Source organism: Cucurbita pepo, chromosome LG05 (assembly GCF_002806865.2).
Source record: "Cucurbita pepo subsp. pepo cultivar mu-cu-16 chromosome LG05, ASM280686v2, whole genome shotgun sequence".
NCBI classification, from domain to species: Eukaryota; Viridiplantae; Streptophyta; class Magnoliopsida; order Cucurbitales; family Cucurbitaceae; genus Cucurbita; species Cucurbita pepo.
This window is the reverse complement of record NC_036642.1, coordinates 3,935,320-3,950,919: the sequence shown is the minus strand read 5'-3', so window position 1 is coordinate 3,950,919 and position 15,600 is coordinate 3,935,320. Positions and strand designations below refer to the sequence as shown.

At 35.6% G+C, this 15,600-nt stretch overlaps 3 protein-coding genes and 1 long non-coding RNA gene across 5 annotated transcripts; 2 read left to right on the top strand and 2 right to left on the bottom strand.

The window, feature by feature from the left end:
- Positions 1-27: 27 nt before the first annotated feature.
- Positions 28-3,090, bottom strand: LOC111795162 (short-chain dehydrogenase TIC 32, chloroplastic-like). Its single transcript, XM_023677437.1, has 8 exons — positions 2,891-3,090; positions 2,500-2,731; positions 2,337-2,416; positions 1,802-1,955; positions 1,505-1,583; positions 1,116-1,200; positions 689-735; positions 28-558 (listed from the first exon to the last, which is right to left on the bottom strand). Exons 1-8 carry the CDS (start codon positions 2,994-2,996, stop codon positions 400-402), a joined length of 942 nt encoding a protein of 313 aa, XP_023533205.1. The 5' UTR covers positions 2,997-3,090; the 3' UTR covers positions 28-399.
- A 1,026-nt stretch (positions 3,091-4,116) lies between these two features.
- Positions 4,117-6,161, top strand: LOC111796188. Of its 2 annotated transcripts, none has more exons than XR_002815302.1 (4): positions 4,117-4,246; positions 4,318-4,391; positions 4,825-5,116; positions 5,327-6,161. It is a non-coding gene; the product is annotated as an uncharacterized LOC111796188 (long non-coding RNA). The 2 variants fall into 2 exon arrangements; XR_002815301.1 differs by having other exon boundaries at positions 5,321-6,161.
- On the bottom strand, positions 4,688-5,829 carry LOC111796187. Its single transcript, XM_023678931.1, has 2 exons — positions 5,364-5,829; positions 4,688-5,113 (listed from the first exon to the last, which is right to left on the bottom strand). Exons 1-2 carry the CDS (start codon positions 5,805-5,807, stop codon positions 4,835-4,837), a joined length of 723 nt encoding a protein of 240 aa, XP_023534699.1. The 5' UTR covers positions 5,808-5,829; the 3' UTR covers positions 4,688-4,834.
- A 5,871-nt stretch (positions 6,162-12,032) lies between the features above and the next one.
- Positions 12,033-14,327, top strand: LOC111795724 (scarecrow-like protein 8). The gene has a single exon (XM_023678287.1). The coding sequence runs from the start codon at positions 12,203-12,205 to the stop codon at positions 14,009-14,011; it is 1,809 nt and encodes a 602-aa protein (XP_023534055.1). The 5' UTR covers positions 12,033-12,202; the 3' UTR covers positions 14,012-14,327.
- Positions 14,328-15,600: the final 1,273 nt, after the last annotated feature.

Below are 15,600 nucleotides of genomic sequence, written 5' to 3'. Positions count from 1 at the left end.
AAAAAGGAAAAAAAAGAAAGATTCATATTTGAATCTCTTTATGGATCATCATCTGTTGATAGAGAATACATGTTATACAGGTTGTTTTCAGCATATTGGTGGCTTGTTATACTAATCCATCTAATTCTAAATCCTTAGTAATCCAAATGTTTAATATGTATATGATAGATAGTGTAATTCTAAACAAATTTATACCAATATCACACATAACATAGATTCAGACATAAACTCCAGCCTGAAAATTACTTGAACAGTTGGATGATAGTACCTTCGTTTACGAGGATCGTAGGTCGAATCCCCTTCCCTTATTTGTGGTGTTATACTCTAAAAACACACAGCAACACGACCTAACTTGATAGAAATATAAGAACAATGATGTATAGAGGAAACTGAGCTGAGTTATTTGAGCAAGTTAGTGGTAAAATCCCAAAGCTTCTTAGCCAGATCAACATCCTGCCCATGTTGACTTGCCTTGTTTAGGTTACTATTCAGAAAATATTCACCACTCACTCCCTTCACTTGTGGATGCAATGCTACATAGCAGGTTGTTGCTGCACCCTGCAAATTTGGACCCTCGTCAATAAACAACTAACCCCAATATGCATTTTGCTTCTAGTGGTCGAGATATGCTATGTAAGAATGTCGAAGTTTTATTTGATAACGATTTCGTCTTTAGAATGAAGATTACCTGTTGAACATTTTTAAATACGAGTTTGCCGACAGTGTTCGCAATACCTACACGAAAAACAAAAGTAGTTTTCAGGCTAACGAAGCTAGCTTATACAAGAAAAAGAAAATGGTGGATTCGAAAAATTATAAGTCTATAGTTTTAAGATACATATCTACTGAACTGAACTGCTGCATTATACTCATGTAGGGAGGAGTTTTCGTACGAAAACGTAAGCATTCGAGATAGACAACAGAACAGAGGAGATTTCAGCCCAATTTCATCACGCAGTAATAGAAAAGTCAGCTACCATCAATGTGATGTGAGAAATAGACTTCAATAGGATCCCAAATGTATAAGCAACCGTTAACTAAAGACCCGTTTGATAATCGTTTGGTAAGCCTATAAATACTATTCACATTGTTATCGAACGGAGCTTCGGTATTACCATTGCCAAAATTGAAGTGGCGGAAAAGATTTGTGGCAATTATTCCTGGGTGAAGTGAGTTTGCAGTTATGTTTACTCCTTCTTCCTGTACAAGAACAACCCATCAGTTTTAATTAGTGAACAAAACAAGAAAAAAAAAACGAACGAAATTTAATGAAAATAAGCTCTTGGTCTCAATAATTTGCCTCCCTATATGAAGAACATATCTATCAGACTGTAGTAAGAGTAACAGCAGCATTGACTGAAGTTTGCCAATGAATAATAACTTTAGATTTGGAAGACACAGATTGAACTTAAATTTATTATACTATGCTCTTATATGTTCATTGTTTCTCGTTTCTCGTTTTTGGTTCGTTTGTTTCCACCATCAACGAAAGAAGTTCCCGTACCTTGAAACGTCTTGTAAGTTCATTGGCATGCAGAACATTACATAACTTTGATTGGCCATAAGCTAGCATTTTTTTGTACCTACAATGAGAGAATTTGAACACATGAACTATCAGGAAAGGAAGTGGCAATTTGATCACGTTGAGGGCAATGCTTAAAACAGAGCAAATAAAAGATGGCAGCAAGCAGCAAATATGCAAACTGAGTAACTTGTTTGTTTCTATTCTGCAGGCAATGTAAGGAGTTGAAACTCATCTGCATTTCAGTAGGAGGAAAACAAAGAACTGCCTAGAACTTACCTTGATTCGTCGTTAATTCCGTCGAATCGGATGCCTTCAGGATATGTATAACGGTGAGCTTCTGAGGAGACGTTAACAATTCTTCCTTCTTTTTTACTTTTAATGGCAGTTTTCTTCATACTATCCAACAGTAGATCTGTCAAGAGGAAATGACCTGCACGAACTCGAGTATAAAGTCGTTAATGATCTGCTGATACATAATAAGTTAGCTTCCTTACTGTTATTGTAGACTTAGAAACTATCCATCAATTCTACTTCAGAAAATGAAAATTGGTACAAAAGTTCCTATAGCAGCCAATATATCAATGCAATAAACTCAAAGTCCTAAAGCTAAGCAAGGCCTACTGCCTAATCTCCCCATGGCGTGGAGCCTCAATTTCTCAGCCAATCATGTTGGGCCATAACAAGTTCATGTAAACTCTTGTTGTGTCAATGGTTTCAAGAGTATCCTATATATACATCTTCTTGCAAGTTCATATAGATTAAAAGCTTTCAGTACACAAGAAATAATCTATCACGTAAGCGACATACATACCTAAGTGATTTGTTGCAAATTGCAGTTCTATGTTATCTTTTGAAAGTCCAAAAGGGGCAGCCATGACTCCTGCATTATTACTTCCACCACAGAAAAGAACAGATATGAAACAGATTGCTAACTTATAGTCCTGTATGTCACTGTAGTGGCAATCAATTCTTACATGAGGATATTAAGTGGAAGCCCAGCTGACTGATAATTTGAGGCAAATTTTCTCACAGAAGCCATGGAGCTAAGATCCAACTCCATGGCATCAATTTTTGCAGAGGGGTTCTCCTTGATGATGGTTTCTCTTACATTTCTACCAGCTTCTAAGTTCCTAATACCCATAACAACATGGACTCCGCGTAATGCAAGAACACGCGCAGTTTCAGAGCCAATACCACTCGACGCTCCTGAAGAAGAACACCCATATGTTATAAACAATAACGAAAGCACAATCCCCACAAGATTCTAATGGAAACCTATTAGCATAAACCCAGATGCATAATCGAAGGAGGATGATACCCAGTTCAAAATACATAAACAAGAACTGTTGTAGAGTAAATTCGGACCTGTAACAATGGCGGTGAGTCCTGTGCCATCGATTCCGTTTGTAACTTCCTCAGCGGTGGAAGAAGACGAAAACCCGGAGGGCCCTTTTCTTCTGAATAACCACATTCCGTTGAGCGATGGAATTTCTGACGCACTTGAGAGTTTTTGAATCTGGAAATTGCTTTTAGAGACCAACCAGTTGTGGCCAACTCATTTTCTTGATAAGAACCATGCATTCTGCCACCTCTCTCTCGCATGTCAATCGGGCCCAATTTCACTCAATATATCCAAAGTACGCGCCGGATGGAAACTAAAGCTAATCTGTCAATTCAATTGAAAAAAATGGGTTCGATGTACGATCCTGAAGAATCAATGTTGCGCCTATTTTTCTTCTAGATATCAAGTGGATGGAGGATAAGTATCGATGGGTGCTCGCCCCTTCCAACTTTTCTTTAGCTTTTTGGAGCGCACAGTTGAGAGATAGCGATGGCTTCTTTGTGTCTCGCAAAGATGGAGCCAGTAAAGTTCTAAGGGTTCATAGTGAGACAAGTCATCATTATTTATAGTTATGATAGGTAGCAAGTGAAAATGTATTTATGTGTGCGAGCCACACGTCCTAATGCTTATTCTTACATGACCCGATTGATTCGGTTACGTGTTTGTTATATATTTTCATTTTTTAACTACTTGACAACGCGAGGAAACTACTTTTTAAGGTTTTAAATATGATGTTCGGAGTAAGATGTTTACATCTTAAAATGAAATATTTGAAAAACAATATGGGTTATATAAATGCTGAGCGTTAAAAGGAGGAAAAACATGTATGCTAGAGAGTGATTTCTGTACCATTATAAGGAATGTTTTTTTCCCTCTCTCTAACCTGTGTAGGATCTCTCAATTCATCCATTTGTGATAGTGTTCGATGTTTAACTCTGATACCATTTGTAACAACTCTATCTTATCGTAGATATTGTCATCTTTAGACTTTCTCTTGGGTCCCCTTAAATAAAACGTTGTGTCAAGGGAAACTAAATAGTCCTCTCATAAGGGTATGAAAACCTCTGTCTAATAGACGTGTTTTAAAAAGATTGATGGAAATACCGAAAAAAAGTAGAACCGAAACAATAACTATGAGCAGTGAGTCTGTTTTTTTTTAAATGATATTCTAAAACGTAACTACCATCACGTGCGCGGCCCGTTTTGTTAGTTGAGGTCACGTGCCAAACACTGAGGGCAAAAAAAAAAAATCAGGGAGTGCAGAATATCAGCGGAGGCGTGTGAGAAACCCTAGCTCCGCTCTGCTTCCCCCACCTTCGCCCAATCTTTCATTTGATGTGCAATATTTCCGACTTCGAGGTGCCATGTCCGATTTCGAGGTACGAATTTGTGTTTTTTCCTATATTTCCAGTTCAATCGTGTTTTACCATATCTTAGTCTATCTTTTTAGCTCCTGTTCGTGGGGATTCCGATTCATTTCATCAACGCCGAGATGGGGGTTTTGAACATGAGCTTGGATTTGAGGTACGAATTTGCATTTGATCACTGTTTCTTCATCGGAAATGGACTCGATTATTCTTTTAATTTGTCGTGAAGGGATACGATTAGTGATTCAGTTTTGGATTATCGTAGTTTACCGTTTTCTCTTAATTGAAATACCGGCACCGGAAAGATTTTGAGATTTCCTCTACTCTTGTTGTATGTAGTATGTTTTAGAAATGAAGTTTCTTCAGTAGCTACTGTTGAAGTTGATTCAAATAGCTATGCAGGGTGCCCTTTTTGTTATCTAGCTAGTGAACGAACATTTGAAATTGAACAAATTTGGAGAGTAAAAGCATAGAACCATTAGATATAAGCTTAGAATCATGCAATTAGTGGGTAATTTAGTGCTTCTTGGAAGGTATAAATCCTTGTAGTTGCAACCAAGTAAAAGATTACTTTATGTTTTATCCCAAAGGAAAGAGCCCTCAATCTTTGGATTTCGAAAGAGAGTAATATCTCTTGAAGGCTTTTGGCAGATACACAGGCAACAAGAACCCAAACAGATTGAAGCTCCAAAGCGCCATGTTGATTACAGCAAGTGCTCTTCCGATGAACAGAGCCGCTGGTTTCTTATCTTCTTTGGCGAACTCTTCCCGCAGCCACTCAACGAGGGTGAAGATCCTCCTTGAGTTGTAGAAAACTGGCACAAATACGCGAATTGGCGTCGAGAATCTGTCGTTCCACGCCACGCCTTCCATGAAAACCTGGTAAGAATATCAGTAGAAAGATTATAGATACCATAATATCATGCTATTTCTTTCAAGATTGGTCACTAGTTAGGAATTGGGATTGTTTATTAGTTCATAAACTAGACTAAATTATAGAAAAGAAATACTTTTGTTCTTTAGTTTTGAAGTTTGAACAAAAAAATCTGACTCAAAAGCATCAATCTGTCGTGGTTGTGTGGAAAGTTACAGAAATTAAAAACCCATGGTGAAGAAGAAAGAAAGGGACCTGGCTGGCGAGAAGAAAGACATGGGGAGAAGCGGCTTTGATGCCCTCTTGATCATCTTGAAAGAATCCTACTAAAATGTAGGCTATGGGGAGGAACAGCCCCACCACGGCGGCGAACAACACGTACTGCTGGAGCAGCTTGTTCTGCTGGCTGAACACCGTCGGCTCCTCGCCCTCCAGCCTTGGAAACGCCACTCTGGAAAGGAAGTACATGTACATAATCGAAAGCACCACAAACGCCAAGTCCTCTGCACACACCAATCCGCTGGCAGAGAAGATCACCATCAACGCCAGCATAATCAGGTGGCGGAAACTCAGAAACACCGCCGGCTTCTTCCGCCCCAATTTCATCCCCCGATGCTGCTGCTGCTGCTTTGGGTCGCATGTTTCTTCGTGGAGGAGTTCTTCCTCCTTTGGGAGGCTCATGTCCACTCCGCCGGACATTTTTCTTCTTCTGATTTTTTTTCCTTCCTTTTACAGAGGAGAAGTGAAATGGGTGAAGGAGGAGAAAGGTAATGGAGATTGGAGTTTCAGTTCGAGAAGGAGTGTGGCAATGAAAGTGGGCAAGTGGCGAGTGCTGGTTGGTTCCATGAACACGTGGTGGTGCTGGTGCTGGTGCTGGTGCTGGTGGAGCTCTGTGTAGCTGGGATCTTCTTTCTGGGTAAGTTAGGGTGGGTCCGGTCAATTTTGGCCTCACCTTTTAATGGTTTTCAATGTTTGATCTTAACAAATGACCTGTATGTGTACTAACATTATTTTTAGTCACATACATGAATGAAATTGGATAACGAGAATGAAGAAATCGTGTCAAATAAAGCAAAAGAGTCAATAAAGTAATAGAACAAAGTAAAACAAGAATCGGGCCACCAAGGAGATGAAATAAATTTGGAGGGGAACGAAACATTTCTTATAAAAGTGTGGAAACCTTTTCCTAATGGACGTGTTTTAAAACTGTGAGGTTGATGACGGCACGTAACGGACTAAAGTGAACAATATCTACTAGGCATTAAGCTGTTACAAATGATATCAGAGCCAGTCACCGGACGGTGTGAGACACTGGTCGAAGTAGGGCTAGACCCTCTTCATAGTAGATGCATTTTGAAATCATGAGACTGACGACGATACATAATGAACTAAAACAGACAATATATTACTAGCGGAGGGCTTGACCTGTTACAAATATTGTGAGATTCCACATTGATTGGAGAGGAGAGGGTAACGAAGCATTAAGAGTGTTGAAATCTTTCCCTAGTAAATGCATTTTAAAACCTTGAGGTTGACGATGATACGTAATTGACCAAAGCAGACAATATCTACTAGCGATGAGCTTGAGTTGTTACAGTCCAAGTCTCAAACCGACCCTTATTGAAGGGTTGCCCAATTCTCTCTTGACCCATGAAACCCCAATCTTCTGTTGGGCTTTTCAAAGGTTAGAATTCTACACCCAAGGCTCGAACGATTGGAAAAGAGACTCTTTTGATGACCTCGAGCACGACCCCACCTTTAGAGAAGATGAATTATAAAGACTAAACGCCCAAAAGCTCACCCAGTGAAAGCCTAATAGTATAGCATAATTGAAAGGTGATAGAGAATATATTTCTTTCCTAGTGAGTGTGAGTGATCCATCAATTGCTTGGTGCTCACTTTGAGCCAATATTAATACCAAGAAAAAGAATACAATCCATGCATGTGACATGTTTCATCAAATGTCTCCCCCTCCTAAAAAAAATTTAAAAAAAATTAAAAGGTTAAATTTTTTATATCTTTATTCGAGAATGTTCATAAATAAAAAATAAAAAAAAAAAAAGTTATTTTTTTATTTAAATTTCTAATATTTAAAATAAGATTGATATATAAAAGAATGAGTGGAATTATGAAAAATACGACAAAAAAAAAAAAAGATTCATATACTAATAATAAAAAATTAAATTTTTTTTTATAAAATATTAATAGTACTTTTGAATAGATATTTTTTATTATTATAAAATATTTTATTTTTGCATAATTTTTTAATAATGTGAAAAAGATACCTTTTTGGTACCAAAAGGGAAGAAAAAAAAAAAGGAACAATAATTTGTTATTCATATCCAATATATCTTCATCTTTTCAATTTGGGTCAATAATTTAGTATAAATTTGAAGGGGGCGGGCCCCACTTCCCTAAACCCAAACATTTAATTAAATTCTAATATAAATATAAAACCAATAATAATAATAATAATAATAATAATAATAAAGAGATGGAATTTAGAGGGTTCATCAGTAATTCCGTGTGGGCGACCTACTGACAGCTTCCTGTGAATCCACACTGCGATCTTGCCACGTTTCCTCTCGACAATCGCATCCGACGGCTCGGGGACAAATGGAAATTTGGATGTGCCAATTCACCGCTGCTTAGATCGGCGCTCAGAAACAGTTTCTTCTTTTTCCTTAATGACGTTTTTGTCCCTCTCTTTTATTTATTTATTTATTTATTTATTTTTCAATGATTTCACCTTGTCTGCCCCTTTCTTCCTCCATTTTTGTATTAGTCTAACCCTCTATATTAATCCGGATTAAGTAGGTTAATTAACGGCTTTTTTAGTTTTTATATCTTAAAAAATTAAATTTGGTAATAAAAATCTTATTTACCGTTGGTTACTGTAATTTTATGGTTTTATTATAATTCAATAAATTTTATTATAATATAGACATTTGTGTAATTAATTTTTTGAAAGGACAAAATTGTCATTTAATGAATTAAAATACATTTAAAAATCTGTAAAAACACAAATTATTTTTTTTTTTTTTTTTTTTTTTTTAAAAAAAAGCTCTTGGGTAAATGAGGATTTGAAGGATGTGATGTGTGTTTTTACCGTGAATTATTTACTCCACTTTGTAAAAGTTTTCACCAATTATTGTACATATGGATAATGTAATATACCAATAAAATTCACTCTTTCTGACACCTTTTTCATCCACTTTTATAATTCTCTACAATATATATATATATATATATATATATTAAACAAAAAGTGAAATACTCTCTTTTTAAGTAAATGGTGTTAGATGAAAGTTTCACGTCAGCTAATTTAGAGAATGATCATGAGTTTATAATCAAGGAATACTCTCTCCGTTCACATAAGACTTTTTGAGGAAGCTCAAAGCAAAGTCATGAGAGGTTATACTCAAAGTAGACAATATCATACCATTGTAGAGAATCGTGTTCATCTGGATTTAAATAAATTATATATTTTTATTATTAGAGATCATATCTTTAAATTTACGGTAGAGGCCGATTCTAAAGCCAAATCTACACCTAATTTGATTGAAGTATTCAAATTAACAATAATCATTTTAAAAAGACTTAAACTAACATTATATTAATACTTTACCGTTCGTCTTAAAAATAAAATATCATATATTATGTACTAAAAATGTCTTTCTTTTTTAATAAGTACTCGCTTTGATTGCCTTGCAAGAAAGTGAAAAGAAATGTGTGCAAGCCAGTTTTTTTTTTTTTTTTTTTTTTTTTTTTTTTTTTTTGGGTAAAATTTGACTTTTTGGCTTTTGATTTTTTAAATAATATATATATTTTTTTAGTTATAAGTACGAGAATTTAAACCCTAACAATAAAAAATAAAATAGTGAAAAAAATTAATGTCAAATAACTCGTTTGCGTGTCAACTTCCTCATTAGTGTGTGAGATTCTCTTAGTCGGCTCTGGTTGCATCATATAATACTCTTTATATTCTTTATTTTTAATTTTATGTTGTCTTTATTCTTTTTTAACTCTCAATTTATTGTTTATCTTGGAAAATCAGAAAATTAATTAACAAATTATTTAATAATTAGGACTAAACCCTAATTTTTATAGAATTAAAATGTAATTCTTTGAGAGGAAATTATAATAATTATAATAAAATTATTTTTTAACTATATTTTCATGATGTAAAAAAAAAAAAAAAAAAATCAGAAAATTAAAAATCTAATTTGATTTTCTTTATGGTAATAAATGAAATTAAATAGCAAAAGATTTAAAGATTTTAATTTCATTTTATTTTCCAGAATTTTCTCTCGTCAATTAATTACGCCTTATTGGCGGTCCTTCACCGACTCCTAAAAGGTTGGTACCAAATAAAAAATTAAGGGAGTTTTAAATTACGATTTTACCCATATAATGTGCTTTATTCTCCATTTAAAATAAACATGGCACGTGGCAATACCCCTATTTCTATAATCTTAGCCTTTGTCAACTTGGCCTAATATCAAATTTTCCTATATATTATAATACATTACGTCTAAATTATTTTACGGTTTAAGAAACAAATTTAACCGACCCATTTTGATATAAAAATTACCTTTTTCTATAAGTCATTTAAAATTTAAAAATTTCTTTTTTATTCCAAAATAAAAATTCATTATTTGACTTTTACGGTTGACTTGATTGCCGTAGTAATATTTACATTGAAATTGAATTCATTTAAGATTGCTTATTTCATAAGTAATTACAGAGAGATTGACGAAAAGACCATTTTATCCAAATTATATTAAAAGTAAATGTTGTTTATTTATAATAGTTTGGTTAAAAGATGAATTAATCCCAAATTTGGAATGAATTTGAAATCAATTAATTTGGACTTCTAATCTTTTTCCACGGTGAGAAAATAAGACAATAAATGGATTAAAAAAGAGTGGGAAAACATAAAAAGAATGTGATTGGTTGGAATTTGAGTTAGGCAAGGGACAACGTGGCCATGTGTGAGAAATTGACACGTGTCAAATTATATCTGACTTGGCATATATTTCGAAGAAACATGAAGAGAAAATATGTTAGTTGGTAACTAATTTCTCCTTTAAATTTCCCCCACACGCTACCCATTTTCGATTTTTTAAAAAAATAATTTTATCAAATAATATTTTTTAAATTTAAATATTTCTATTCTTTTAATACATCAATTTTAATTATTTTGCTTTAGTTTATTTTCAAAATATTTATTTTAATATGGATTAATTTGAACAAATTATTTTTTATTTTTTAATCATAATTTCATAAAAAATTATTTAATTATTATTATTATTTTTTTTTTTACTTACAATTAGATTATTGTATATTAAAAATATATATATATATAAAGTAAAAAAAAAAAATTATGGGTAGGATTTGCTTTTGCCAAACAAATTCAACAAACTCTTTTTTAATTAAAAATATTTAATATTTAAGCAAATTTATCCAAATATATAATAATTTTCTGGATAATATTACTAGTTTTAGACTTTAATAGGCTTTAATAAGTATGAACAATTGGTTAATCATATCAATATCATATTAGACACCACGTCACCATTACATCAAAACTATATATATATATATTATTTAATATCATCAACTGGGAAGTTGTTAGAATTAATAAATTATAGACCTAATTTCATTTTAGCCTAAAGTCTTCTTCTATTTAAACGTATCAACATTAATTATTTTTATATAGTTTTTAAGCTATGGTTGATACCATTCCGAAAATGGTATGAATAACACAAATTTAATATTTGAATATTATTAATTTTCCAATAATTATTTAGCTAACATTGGTACCTACCCACAGTGCTATCCAATTTAGTTATTTAAAAAAAATTAAATATGATGAAATTCCAATTATACCCTCACGGTAAGTGAATTTCGATATTGGTTATGTCATGTAATTTTAATATTTAAGTAATAGGAAATGGAATAATTAAGAAGTATTGGACGTAAATGAAAAGAAAAAAAGTAGTGTGGGGATTATTGAATAAAAGAAACATATTATAAATAAATAATAATAATGAGAGGAAGGGAAAATGGAAACGTGGTAACCGACAGGTGGCGGTGAAGGGGGTGTCGCAATCGAAGAGAATGGATTTTGGTAACCGGTTGAATGAAGGAAGGAAGGAAGGAAGGGAAGGGCGTTTTTAAACGGAAGTGGCTGTCACAAAGTACTGCATGAATGTTCCTCTCCCCTTTGTACACGTGTGAAACTATATTTCCACTGATTCAATTCCATGCCCTTTTTTGTCCTTTCCTTTTCCTTTTCTTTTTCCTTTTTTTTTTTAATAAATTTTAATTTCACCTGTCAGATTATCACTCCCGGATTTTGCCCCTTTCATCCACGCGTCTCCCACGCGCGTGCCCATCTATCCCTTCTTTTCTTCTTTATTAAAATTATAAATAAAACCAATATTTTAATATTTTTATTTTTTCGAACAATACAAAACAAATACAAATAAATGAGACATTTATTTGGGTGACGCATTCCATAACAACTCTTTCTTTAATAATATTTTTTCAATTTTGTTATTAATATTAATAAAGCATAGTTTACCAACATAAATCACCAAAATAATAATAAAAAAAAGACTCAGAATCATATAAATAGAAAGCACGACGTCATTTAATACATACCATAAAAATTAGTTTGAAATTAATATTATTTAATGAAGGAAAAAAAAACATATTTTGAAAATCAAGGGAAATGAAGCAGACGCGCGGTAGATGAGAGTAGGGAATGAAGCGAAAGTTTCGTGAAAAGTAAGGAGCATGGGTTGGGTCGATCCATCTCTCGTCTCATCCAACGGCCCACATTTTTTTAAAAAAAAAAAAAAAAAAAAAAAAAAAACAGAGAGGTATTTGATAGAAGGATAGAACAGAGGATGGTGGCCGGTGGGGTTGAAATTTTTGAAAAAAGGCTGTTTCTTTAATCTTCTTCCCTGATTCCTCTCTTTCCTTTTACTCTTTCTTTTTATATAATTTACATTCTTCACAATTCTCTCTTCCCCTTTCATTCTCTCCGCCGTTATCGCCACCGCGAAAGGCAGAGGATTACAGAGATGCAGTCAGGTTTCACCGGCGGTGGACCACCGGATTTCTATACTTCCGGCAGATCCATGGCGAATCCTTCTCATCCTAATCCTTACAGATCCCAGCTCTCCGGTGGGGCTTTCGTAGATCCGACTATCCCTCAGATCGCTCGCCAAATACCCTCTTCTCTGCTCGGGAAACGGAATCTCTCCGATCTTCACTCTCTTAATCAATATACCCACCATAATCTTCCGGTCAATAATCTCTTCCTCCGGTCTGTTAAGCCCAGAGCCGGATTCAGTCACCCGATTTCTCCTCTTTCCAATTTCGATTTGTACTCCACTATGTCTCTGCCGTCGTCGGAGGTTCAGACCCACCGTCTTTATGGGTCGTCCTCTGCGGCGGTTCTTCAGCAGCTCCGTCAACAGCCCAACTCTTCGGCGGTGACGCTCAGGGATTTGCAGAATCTGGAATCGGAGAAGAAGATGATGATGAATCACCGCCTTCAGGAGTTGGAGAAACAGCTTCTTGAAGATAACGACGACGATGATGGAAGTGATGCGGCGTCTGTGATTACGAGTTCGACTAGTGCTTGGTGTGAGACGATGTATAATCTAATTAGTCCGACGGCGCCGCCGAATCAGAAGCCGGTTTCCACTTCGCCGACTACCTCTGCTTCGTCTTCTTGTTCTTCGTCTACGTCGTCCTCTGTAGCTTCTCCATCCTCTGATTCTTGGAAACAGTCTGTAATCGAGGCTGCGGCGGCGATTTCTGAGGGGAAATTGGATGTTGTGGATGAGATTCTTTCGCCGGTGGTTAAGATTTCGAATGCGAGAGGTAGTTCTGTGCAGAGATTGGCCGAGTATATGGTTTTCGCTCTGAAATCGCGGGTAAATCCAGCGGAATTTCCGCCTCCGGTGGCGGAGATTTTTGGCGACGAGCACTCGGCGGCGACTCAGTCGCTTTACGATGTTTCTCCTTGCTTTAAGCTTGCTTTCATGGCGGCGAATCTCGCGATTCTTGAGGCGATTGAGGAAGAGGATCGGAAATTACACGTTGTGGATTTTGATATCGGGAAGGGAGGTCAGTATATGAATCTAATCCACCTTCTCTCCGGTCGTCAGAAAGGGAAGGTCGCCGTGAAATTGACGGCGGTTGTGGCGGAGAACGGCAGAGACGAGAGGTTGAAACACGTCGGCGAATCACTGAGTCAACTAGCGAAAGAACTCGGCGTCGGGTTCAAATTCAACCTGGTGAAACACGAACTAGCAGAGCTGACGCGCGAGTCACTCGGGTGCGATGCAGACGAATCACTAGCAGTAAATTTCGCATTCAAGTTATACCAGATGCCGGACGAGAGCGTGTCAACGGAGAATCCCCGGGACGAGCTTCTCCGGCGCGTGAAGGCGTGGGCACCCGCCGTCGTGACGGTAATGGAGCAAGAATTAAACACGAACACCGCCCCGTTTGCAGCGCGCGTGAGCGAGTCATGCATCTACTACGGCTCGCTGTTTGATTCGATCGACTCAACCATGTGGTGCGACCACCCGGACCGGGTCAAGGTGGAGGAAGGGCTCGGGCGGAAGCTTGCGAATTCTCTGGCTTGCGAAGGTAGAGAGCGCGTGGAAAGATGCGAGGTTTCGGGGAAGTGGCGGGCCAGAATGGGGATGGCCGGGTTCGAGTCGAGGCGGATGAGTGAAATGGTTGCCGAGTCGATGAAAACCCGGCTGAGTTCAGGGTACCGAGTCAACCCGGGGTTCACCGTTAAAGAAGAAAACGGAGGGATTTGCTTCGGTTGGATGGGTCGGACGCTCACCGTCACAACCGCATGGCGTTAGTTAACAACATCACTCATTGCTATGTTTTTTTTTTTTCCTTTTCTTAATATTACCTAATTTTCTAAGGTATCAATATTAATATTAATATTAACATTTTCCCAAGAAAATTCTTTTTTTTTTTTTTTTAAATTTTAAAAAAGGGATTAATATTTTTCCTAATTTTGGGGTGTGTGAAAGCGGAAGTTTGGTGAAGTGCCAACTGGTAGCGTCGATTCCCCACTTTTATTTTTTTCCTAATTTTTGTTTTATATAAATATTTGTGAATGACGTGTCAATTTCTGATTGGTTGGTGTAATATATTTGCCATTCGTTTTCACTTTTTCTTTGTAATCATTAATAGTAGTTACCTAATTCAAAAGTCAATTAGTTTATTTTTTTATTTATAAAAAATGAAGGGGTAATTTTTGTCATTAATGCAATGTAATATTTATTGCCTTTTCTCGTCTTGGTATGTTACTTATTTGCCATTAAATATTTATCTTAGACCCTAAAAATTATGTATTTAGATAATCAAAAAGATATTTAATTCTAATTCCGTGCCGTGGAGTGGAGGATTCGTGTTAGATACATCGGGTGAACAGGGAAATGAAACATTCATTCGTGTGAGATACATCGGGTGAACAAGGGAATGAAACATTCATTCGTGACATCGGGTGAACAGGGGAATGAAACATTCTTTATAAGCGTAAAATAAAGTCAAAAAGTTTTTTTTTTTTTTAAATTGACAGAGGAGAGAGAGAGAGAGGAGTTAATGTGGAGCCCAAAGAAGTGTTTAGGGTTTGGCATCTGAAATGACCTGACATTCAATGGAAGCACAAAATTACTAATCCTCATCTTTGAGCAACTTTATTCCAAAAAGTACATTTTTTTTCAATTTTTTCTTCTTCAAAATTATGGGTTTTGTCATTTAATACTTCTCGGGTCCGTACTTATCTTAGAATATGTCATATTTTCAAGCTTAACAGGTCTCGATGTACAATTAGTTAATCTTTGCTTAACCAATTGCAATACATATGTTAGCTAGATAAACGACCATCTAGTAAGTATCAAATGATATCATAAATATGAGGAAGACGGACTTTATACTTAAACCAACTACGATACATATGAAGTTCAATGATGATAAACAACTTGCTAACTGAGTTGAGTCGCAACCTCTAGTAACCCCAACATAGTTTCTTGGTAACATAAAAAGGGTCATAGATAATTATACATAACATACACCTCATTCGCAAAGAATAATGATCGACGTCATCAGAGAGTTAAAACTTCATTGAGTGAATTATTTGGAGGCTGCCTCTGGCTGCCCTCCAAAATTACTAAATATTCAATTATGGAGGGAGATGAAACAAATGAACTATTAGTTTAAACATAGTAATTAATGTATCCATTCAACCAACTATAATCGAGTTGGTAATTTTAAGAAAATAATCAATGTGTTGTACTGAGGTGTGACGGAGACATCCAAATTGTCTAAACTCTAATTTCATAATTGTGAAAGAGATGGTGATGTGGTCGGTAAATATTTGGATCCTAATAAGAGTAATTATTTCTATTTGGAAGAAAAATTATAGCGAAAACTTATTTCA